General features: G+C 40.2%; 1 protein-coding gene across 3 annotated transcripts in view; it reads right to left on the bottom strand.

Annotated features, from left to right (window-relative positions):
• Positions 1-632: 632 nt before the first annotated feature.
• The window catches only part of LOC139473465 (ubiquitin carboxyl-terminal hydrolase 37-like), a 36,871-nt gene continuing 26,923 nt past the window's right edge, over positions 633-10,580 (bottom strand). The window contains exons 16-21 of one of the 3 annotated variants that reach the window (XM_071256055.1): positions 9,941-10,049; positions 4,793-5,422; positions 4,303-4,445; positions 3,969-4,038; positions 2,678-2,816; positions 633-810 (exon numbers count right to left, since the gene is read on the bottom strand). In XM_071256055.1, the coding sequence (XP_071112156.1) occupies positions 783-810; positions 2,678-2,816; positions 3,969-4,038; positions 4,303-4,445; positions 4,793-5,422; positions 9,941-10,049 (1,119 nt within the window). In that variant the 3' untranslated portion in view covers positions 633-782. The remainder of the gene's footprint in view (positions 811-2,677; positions 2,817-3,968; positions 4,039-4,302; positions 4,446-4,792; positions 5,423-9,940; positions 10,050-10,580) is intronic. The other 2 variants (XM_071256057.1, XM_071256058.1) reach the window with 2 other exon arrangements.

Raw genomic sequence — 10,580 nt, 5'->3', positions numbered from 1 at the left:
TACAAGAAATCGAGTGCTGGGGACACATTCGATCAGTCCTGGGTGGAACCGCACATGGATAGTCCAAAGTGAAGCAGGTAGTCAAGGTTTACCAACCTCAGGGTAGGTGTATGGGTCTAATAGAGAAACTATTGTTATCAATGTGGATAAGGCTAAAAACTCAACTTAGAGTTGATTTTCATATATCTTTCTTCCCTTTTGACAGGTCAGTGTCCACTGAACTGGTGTAGGTCACTCAGTGGTTCAAAACATTCACCAAAATTCCATTGCATGGCCTTACTGCGTGCCAATATATACATAAAATACCTTACTTATATGATATTTTTGGTGTCATAATAAAATGACGTTAAAAGAATGATTTTCAATTATTATTTATTGTTTAATGCAGCACTCAGCAATATTCCAGCTATAGCACACTATGAAAATGAAAAATCAAGCCTGGACCAGCAAAGCACTGATTAATATTACAAGCAAGATCTCACCCCATCCGGGTATGATCACACACAATCAAGCCGACACAAAAGCTGGTATTAAACAAATGCTGCCTGGTTGGATCATCAGAAATAATTCAGCTTTGGTAAATGAACAAACAACAGCAGACAGAATAATGGTATCATGGTGAAGTTATTTTATCAATCAAATATAACATAATTTTATGAACATTGGTAGAAATATATCTAATAGAGCCTCATACATGGACAATGTACAAATGAATTACATGGTTTTTTTAAAAAGAAACACCCTTTCTTCTAGCTCTCCTTGCTCAATACTGATGCTGTATGTCAACTCTCCAACTCCTCGAACACCTCCCTAGAAATGACAGTGAAAGTTCTTAAAGAGAATTATGGAAGCATATTTGTGCCACAGTCTGTAACCTTTTTTTATCATCTACGAGGCTGATACCATCTTCCCGAGGAGTTAACTGACTACAAAAGTCCAGTTTCCACCCTTGCCAAACTAGGCTGTAATTTCTGGGCTCGATCGTAGCGCCACCAGTGGCTATTATGAGTTATGTCCATTCTGTGCCTCTCCTATGGACCAATAAAATTCCACCTAACATATCATTTGCATTTGTTTCAAACAAAATGGCGGCGCCAGTCAAGACGATCTGATTGATAATAAAGATCTATATTATGATAAAACGGGTCTTACATCGCGAAGTGCATCAAATCCTCGAGAGCACCTTTATTAAAAACATGAAAAGATTAGGTAAATATCTGTTGACAATGAGTTAGCGGTGCACATGCTTTGCAAATCCTGCAATCGACCGAAATCTGCATAACAGTTTACGAACCGGATTTCGATTTCGTTGCACGATTTTGATTGGATTGTGCATAGACTTGTTAGTCCAGCCAAAATGTAACTACATAAGACCAGCCTAGTTAAGCAAGGGTGGAAACTTTGGACTTTTGTAATCAGTTAACTCCCTTGCCTCGAGAAGCTGAGAAGATACTGACATCTACATAGAAGATACTTTCGTCTACAAATGTGATATTATAATCATATGTATCATTACTCAGACAATGACATTGTATTGCGAAGTTGCGACCATAGTTGGATATTAGTTTATACGACCATTTACACTGTAAATACAGGTAATTACTTAATTATTGTTAATTTAATTAAATGTTTGGGAGTGTGTTGGTACACACCGAGATCATTTCAAAATGTCTAACTATAAGCACTAAAATAAAATCACAAACTGCTGAATTGTACCTTCAGCACTGCATAGAATGATGACGAGTATTTGTTTGTGACAGTTTTTATAGTTTGAGTGATTCTCACTCCTTCATATTCATGTTTTACCTCTTAAACCTAATTTTCATAATGGAGAAATCAGGATAATCAACATATTCAAGAGTTTCTCAGACTTAAACTATGCTATGGTTGACATATAATTTTGCTAAAAAATTTAATAATGACCTATAGTTATTTGTTTCCAGTTTAGAGACCATTTGGGACTCTCCTCTCTTCATTACGGTTGTGAGAGAGTGCAGTGTGTGTCATGCATCAGTCACCTTGACACATTGAAATGAACATTTACTTCATTTAATGTTTAGATAGTACCTCAATAAAGATATGTCAAGGTAGAAAGCCAAACAAATCGGTCATTATTAATTAACCCAGAGGTTATATATAACTGACTACAGTCAGTTACTCAAGAAAATATTTTTACAAAAGTCGATAATTCAACAGTAGATACTTTTTTAATAGATAGTTGATATCAATATATACATTGATGAAAGTATCTTCTTTGTAGATGTGAACAGTATCATCTACGCAGATGATATTGTTTTTTAGACTGTGACACTTATACACTTCCACACTAAACAGTACTCCAAATAATAAACACTATTTCACAATATAAAGAAAGGGGTAGTATTGAAATAAGACACACAAAAAATAAGATCACACAATGTTCTTGTACAGAAACTAATCCCTCCACCATCAGTGTGAGTGAATGAATTTAAATATGGTTGTAGTTATATCAGCTTATGTTAGCTTCTCATGTGTGAGTGAGAAGTGTTTCAAGCTGCAAGTTGGGGTGCAAAGAAACAGAACAAGATCACACATAACGGATCCTCATCACCGCTCTTACATATCACATGCAAGACGTACTGTACTCTAATTCTAATGAGATATAGTTGCTATACAAGTTACAAGTTAGCTTTCTTACTTGCACATATAGAAGAATATATATCCACTTCTTTCTCGACGGGTTTTTATTTCCGTTTCCGGCAGTTTAGAGACATGAGCATCATCAAAGCTGAGCCAAGACTTCCTCTTCATGTTGTACACATCACTGATATAATGACCTGTAAAAGAAGTAAACACTGATTCAGTTTGTGAAAAACTTTTAAGACGGCTTGCCTGAACTTTTTGTTTTTGCATCATTGTAGAGAGTGCATGAGTTGGGTTTAATGCTGCTTGGAACAGTATTCCTGTGATATCATGATATTGATATGGTAGGAAAGCCTGAAGTGATGCAGCTCCAAGACATTTACCACTTTTTGAAACCCAGGAGCATTGACATGGTGTTGACAAAACCTAGAAACACAATGTGGTGAACCTGGATTCACACCCACACACACGTTTCTTGCATGCCCATAAGACACAACTCTGCATAGAAAATTGCAGTGCCTTAGACAACTGTGCCACCTGTAGTCCCTCAGAAAAAATTGGTAGACAGAAAGAAAATATACAGCACTCTTCACACTAGAGGCAAACTTCCCAGAATGGTTATAGAATAATCAATGTTACCTGGAAACACACATTTTTATATATTTTATTTGCAACACACCATTTAGATTCTATAGGCTGATATATGATTAGGGCCCACACTGTAAATTGGCTTGACTAAGTGTGCTGAGGTGCAGAAGCAAACTCATGTTTCAACCACAAGACTACCACATCACCCCAGAAGACTTAAACCAACATCAAATGTAGACTGACAGTGGTAAGGCGAGAGTTAAAAAGGCTCTTTTTAGAGGTTTGTGACACATTTCTTATATTTGAAAATTAGCAGTCTTAGTCCCAAGCTAAATTCAGTGAAGGACGCAAACACATGGTGACAAGTTTATACTGGTCCAATTAACTGGTTCATTAAAATTTAAATATGTTTTGAAAGTCAATATTTTCATGAATTTCTTCAACACTTCTCTACCTGATCATGTCATAATCCAATGCTTGCATTCTACATAGCCCAATGATTGTTCAAGAATGGCACCCACTGGAAATATTGACGTTTTGACAGAAAACTGATGTTGAATTACTTTCAACAGATTTCAGAATATTGCTTTATCCTTTTCTCAACAAATGTTCACTTTAAAGGTATATATGCATGTGTGGTTGAAATGCAAATTTTCTCAACCATTATGAGAAGAATAATTTGTGGATTTTCAGTCAATACACAACACATGCTTCACGTACTTCATAGAAGCCTGTGTTCCTCCCTGTAATCAACCTACCTGCTGAAGAGCTGTGACCTATGTGGTTGACTATACTGACCAGCCGGTAGGAACAGGGCAACACACCATTCTGTAACAATACAGTTGATACTTCTATCAAAGATACTTCTCCTTGCAAGGGCATAAGAATAATAAATCATATCAGCAGAATCATGGTCGCTCATTCTCTGATAATGATACAAAGATTGTGTTTAAGTTTTAGCTAATGCAATTTTGACACCACTGACATTAGTGACAGCATATTACTGCTATAAAAAGCCTGCAATAGTCAACAGTTTCCTGCTAACAAACAGTATGATAGAAAAGTGGCCTGATTATTCTGTCTAAGGGTTACCTCATTCTGAGATCGTTTCTGTTTGATCAATAGGATCTCCTCTTGAGTGGGCTCCTCTGGGTATTCATGATCCTGTTTTGCAACACCATTAGACTCAACCTCAGGCTTCAAATTCTCTTTTTCCTCCCAACATGTGAGATCTACTGAAACAGTTACTTTACTTCTTCAGAAAAGAATTTAATTTCAAAACTTGTATGTTAGGCTACAAATAAAGAACTTAGAATATTCAAAATGTGTCATATGTGATTCATTTTTGAATACACAAGCTTTTAATTTGGCATCATTAACAGATGAAGCACTGTACTCCTCCCATTATTCCAACAAATCATTTCTCATGATCAAATTAAACTTGTCCAGTACATACATTTATTATTAAACATACAAAAAGGCAAACTGGCATGGAAAAACATTTCATCAACTATTCATCAACCAATTCCAGACCACCAAATTTCATAATTAATGCCACTTTTTCCTTGAACAAAATACTCACCAACTTCTTCACTGAGAGCTGTTTTTTTCCTGTCTGTTTTCTCTTTATCCCGATCATTATGTGAATCTGATCTGGGCGTCAATTCATCTCCAAATATGTGCTCTATTTCTCCTGGAGTCAATCCATCCTTTGTTATCCTTACAGATGGCTTTATCACAGAGAGTTCACTACCAAACACATCCTCCTCATTTTCACTGAATATCTGCTCCAACACAGCCCCATCAACCTCATCAAACGTACCACTGTCCTCAGCCCTCCCCACACCAGTCTCTACCCCACTGACACACATCTGTCCCTGACTAGTTTCACCACCAACATCTGCCCTCAACTCACACTCTGTCCTGTCTCTTGTCATGCTTTCACCATTAACAAGCTCATTTTCTTTCTCCCTTTTTGATTGACCTCTCTGCTTAATTAGAGGAAATTCTGGAGCTGCAGACTCTGGTTCATCAGTCTGAGAAGCAAGGAATGCTCCACTGCACTCCTTCACAATGAGGCTTCTGCTCAAGTCAGTGTCAGAGGTGCTGAGGGATGTGCTTGGACCCTGAGACTCCATCAAGCTCTGCTGAATTGCAACTTCTATCCTCTGCTCTTCTGTCATATGTTGTAGGTCTGTCTCTGTAAAACTGGCTGCAAAATCACATAAAAAAACCTATTGAACTAGCTATTGTGCAATAAATTTCTGGAGTAACTTTCTGAAGATACAGCATTGGTGAAACTAACAAGCACAGGTATGCTACCGACAACCCAAAGAACATAATAAGGTCAAATCTAGGTTTCAAACCCATGACCAATACCCATCTTTCCAAGGGAAGGGAGTTAACTGACAATGAAAGTCCAGATTTTACCCTTGCACTTTGCGAGGTAAGACCCCTTTTATTACAATTAAGATCTTGATTAAGGAAGAGAATTTATGGATGTCAACTTCTTTATTATGAGGAACACAACATTTTGGAGTATATGCTAACTCCTTCATTAGGTCTTTGCTGCACTGATCAATACTATTCAAACAACTTCTTGTGCATCCTTTGCACTATACATATATTTATGGTCAATAATACCTTTGTACATTTAGAATAATACCAAGAACGTAAATCTCTTGCCATCACTTGATGTCTGTACCACAAATGTTTATTGTCTACCAAAGATGTTTATCTTGCCATGTAACCACATGCTATGATCGAGCCACCAAATTCCAGCTTATTTCAGCGGGGTTGAAACAGGACTTTAACAATCAGTTAACTCCCTTGACTCAGGAACATGAGCTATACAAGGATTGATTAACTTCAAAGCAGATCAAGCATTGATTACTATATTATGAAACTCTAGTAAAATCTAGATATTAAATATTTGTAAACTTATCCTACTTAATTCCTTAACACATTTACTGCTAACTTTCGAAAAAAAAAAACCTGAAGCTGTGATGGGTCCAGCTGATGAAAAAAATGTTGTTCCCCTGACAGAAGCTGGACCCCAATCACCAGCTGGAAGTAGTAACGTCACAGAACTCCATATTACTGTTAATCACACCTAATCTTGTTGAAGATATCGCAGGGAGGCAGGTCTGTGATGATGTAATGCAGGATAAGTATACAAATATAAAAAATATCTGGATTTTACTAGGTTTTTCAACTTGTCCTGCATTACTCCCTAATGCATCTGTATCCGACGGTATGGAGGTGGGATACTGAACTCAGTAAACACTCTCATGACCTGCAGTTGTGTCAACCGTGCGGCGCAACTTGTCTGCATACATCGGTAACTGATCACCTAATCTTGTCTGTGGAAAGGTAACGAGAATATGATTAAGTCCGGGTAAACAAACAGTAATAGACAATAGCATGCACTTGAGTCTAGAGACTGGAGCACCAAGCCACAACTGCAAAACAGCAAGAACCCACTGATCAAGCATGACTACGTGAGTTGGGTAAGGCTGGCTCTGGACATGATTGTTTTTACAACCTGCCTAGCTACAGAGGTCTTGTAATGCCATGTCCCTCAGGTAGTGACTGTCAAAGACTGAGTCTGACCTCCAGAAACATCCTTCCATAATAGCTCTAACCGCACATGTACTGTGTAGAGCCATCGAGGAGGCAACCGGTTGATCTGGTGGGGATTAATAGCTCTGGGTGGCTCGAGATTGACAATCTCGTAAAGCCTGAAGGATGATAGCATGTAACCATAAAGAAATAGTGTTGCCTCTGACTTCGGTAGTGGACATCTGAGAATCGGGAATGAATAACCATTTTAACACACCACGCCGAGTCCTTGAGCGACAGATGAAAATTTGTGGTGCACAGCCTGGGCACAATCAGAGTTCCTCCTCATCTTCTACGCTCACAATTGATGATAAAGGTGGGATGGTGAAAGAATGGTTGGGCTATCCAGGAAGCTGGGTCCTAGCTATAAAATCCCAGCACAGCCTGAGGTGAACCGCTCCATGCATACCAGGCTCAAAGCGTACACGAGTGATGTTGAGCGCAAGAAGCTCGCTCACACTTGTCGCTGTAGCTTGCGCCAAGAGAAATATTGTTTTCTTGGTGAGGTTAAACAATCATGTTGCGTGATGCGGCTCAAAGGGAGGTCCACAAAAACATCAAAGTAACATATTCAAATCCCACGCAAGGGGGACCTTTTGCATCACCTTGGGTAGATGTTTCGGGGGTGGAAAAGCCCCTCCCATGGGATGCTGAGCGCATCAACCACCCATGCCTGCAGAATCCAGTATCGGTGAGACATACGATTAGATCTGGCAGTTTGTGTGTGTGGTGAATAGGTCGAGGTTTGGTTGACCTAGGCTCTGACATACGAGACGGAATCCCTCTGGGTGAAGTTTCAACTCCCTGGGCGCCACTCATACCTGGATAACACGTCTGCGAACACATACGACAACCAGGTATGTGCTAGACCAGGAAGCGCAGACCCAGTTGATCCACCAGACTGAAAACCTGAATGTCTGTTTGAGAAGAGAGTGTGAGTTGTCCCCACCATACTACAGTGATGTTGTCGGTTGAGATGGCGAGTTAAGTGTTTTGGAGGTGCTCCTTTCAATGTGTTATCGTCAGTTTGAGTGCCTCCATCTCTACGTTGTTGATGATGCCCTGAAGCTGTCTGGTCCTCCAGATACTCAACACCTCCTGAGAAGTTTGACTCTACCATCTACCAACCGAGGTAAGTCCTGAGGTGAGATGGCAGAGCGATGGATTCAGACAGGTCCTGCCGTCTGATGTAAGGAGCCAAGAACTGTTGAATTGGGCATGCAAGTGTAACAGACCCTTGATCATCATATCCTGTGCTGACGTAAGCAGTCCCAGGAGCACTTGCCATTCGTTGCTGAAGGGCAGGGTATACATGGTGTAGGATCTTGACCCATCTGTTCCATGGCACTGTTAGAAGGTCCAGATCTGTCTAAAAAAAAGCCTCTTATGAACTGCAGTCGGTAGGATGGAATTAGTTCACTATCCAACCCAATTGATATAACATGCGCCTGGTGAAATTCCGGTGACAGGCTAGGATTGCTGCATCTAGTTGATTCAGTATGCAGTCATCAATGTACAACTCGATCCGGATGTTTCTCAGGCGCAGACAGGTGGATTCCATTGAACTGGAACCAGACGAACCGACGGTCACTGGGGTGAATAGGAACATGCAGGTAAGCATCCTGCAAGTTGAGGCTGATCAGGGAATCGTAAGCATTGATGCTGCCCCTGAGCAGTCTCAAGGTTATGAGTTGGAAGTAGGGAAGACAGGGATTCAGGTAACATAGTTCAACAAGGCATGGTTGTTTATCATCCGCATCTTGTTGGAATCCTCCCTCTTTGGTACGAGCAAGATTAGATAGGAGAGCAGAGCCACGGCGTCAAGGCTGGGGTCTGCACAACTGCTATGGCTCTCTTCTCCATCAAGAGTTTTTATGTTGTTTCCCGTGATGGAGCCATGGTATGGGAGTCGTTGTCAGTGGTGGGTCTGGCACCAAGTTGAGACGGTACCCGTGCCTTATGATGTTGATAGTGTAAAGCCATACCGATCCAATTTCTCCAAAACAGGCCTAGTCTCCCACCTACTAGTGTGTCGACTATCGGGTGGGAAACCCAGTCATGATTGTCCACTGGGCCAATGTTTCCCCCCTCCGGTCCCCACTCCTACCCTTGGAATAACCCCTGCAGGATTGATTGGAGCCATGGCCTCTGCCCTTGCCTCATTCTTTGCCATGAAAAAAAGATTTATCCATGGCCTGATGCTTGAAGGATGAGTGCCTTGACTGATTATTGCCTGACTTAGACGAGTGCTGGCCAAGATTCTGAGACACATGCTCCAGAGCCTTGAGCGCTGTCTCGTCTTGAGCATAACTCAAGACCTTGGTGTGCATGTCACAGATCTGGCCATTGAAAAGCTTTGTCGCTGGCCACAGTTGACAAAGAAGCTGGTGCTTGAACTTGGAATCCCAGTTGGACAAGGCAACATAACCCAGACGGTGGGTGGCGTTAACCTCATCTAAGGACGCCTTGAGATGATTGCGAATGTGGTTTATCTGCCTCTGACAATGGTTTGGAGGACCGCAAAATGGTTGTCAGGGACCTTGATAGTAAACGGCTGTCACCCCAAATGCGTGAACGGGAAAATCCCTTTTGAATTTGTGCACCTTGAATGCTGGAGTGACGTTCAAGTGAGAGTCAAACTGTCACATTCACATGCTAATATAAATATTATTGCATATAAACATCAAACACAGATACCACAAATCACAGGAAGGAAAAGACTTGGTTGTTTGAAAGCTTGAAGACCACGGGTACAGCCGAAGTCAGCAATAAACTGGGGAACAATTTATAAACACAACTTGTTTGTCCTGTGACCAACAGAGATTTCTGTGACATCAACACTTCTAGTATGACTTGGCAGCTGGTAATTGGGACCCTGCTTCTGTAAGAGGAACAAATTTTCCTCCTCACCACTGCTTCATTTTCTGTCAAAAGTATTCAGTAAATGCATTAAGGAGTAATGTAGGATTAAGTTAAAAATATGGTGTTTAAGGTATCAGTTTACAAGTAACACATTTGATTCTATTCAGCAACATAAGCCAAACAATTGTAAATGTCTCCATTATTCCTCAAGCTTTGTAGATTAATTAACAAACAGCAATCTACTTACCACTGATGTCAATCTGCTGCCCTGCCTTAGGAAGGTGACTAATCTCCATCACATCATCTTTCATATTGTTGTCCTCATCTTCACTAGGACTGTCCTTGTAAGTTTCCTGCTGCCAACATATGTACACAGATATACATTTACTACAGGAGAAACCTAATGTTCCTTGATGTAACTGAACAGCACACCATCAAGTGGAAAATAATTAGTTTGTAGCTAGTCAAGTCTACAAGTCACTTCTCTATCATCACCTTCCTATCAAGCTAAATAGTCACTGACTAACCAAAACATATCCATGTCAACTGGGTGAGTCGTTTTACACGTTTCTGGTCTTGTACACACAAAGCCTACATATAATACCTCATTAAAACAAATAGTTTGAGCTTTTGACTATACAGTTGTTTAAGGTATGCCTAATCCATTGCCCAAAGTTGTGTACGTGATCATAGATATGATCCATTACCCCATGTTTTATATGTGATCACAGACATCATCCATTACCCCCACATTGTATACGTGATCATAGATATCATCCATTGCCCCATGTTTTATACGTAATCATAGATATCATCCATTACCCCATGTTTTATACGTGATCATAGATATCATCCATTGCCCCATGTTTTATACGTAATCATAGATA

Source organism: Haliotis cracherodii, unplaced genomic scaffold (genome assembly GCF_022045235.1).
Source record: "Haliotis cracherodii isolate W230 unplaced genomic scaffold, xgHalCrac1.p SCAF_29, whole genome shotgun sequence".
In the NCBI taxonomy this organism is placed as follows: Eukaryota; Metazoa; Mollusca; class Gastropoda; order Lepetellida; family Haliotidae; genus Haliotis; species Haliotis cracherodii.
Note: the sequence above shows the minus strand (reverse complement) of the source record. Positions and strands in the feature narration are given on the sequence as shown.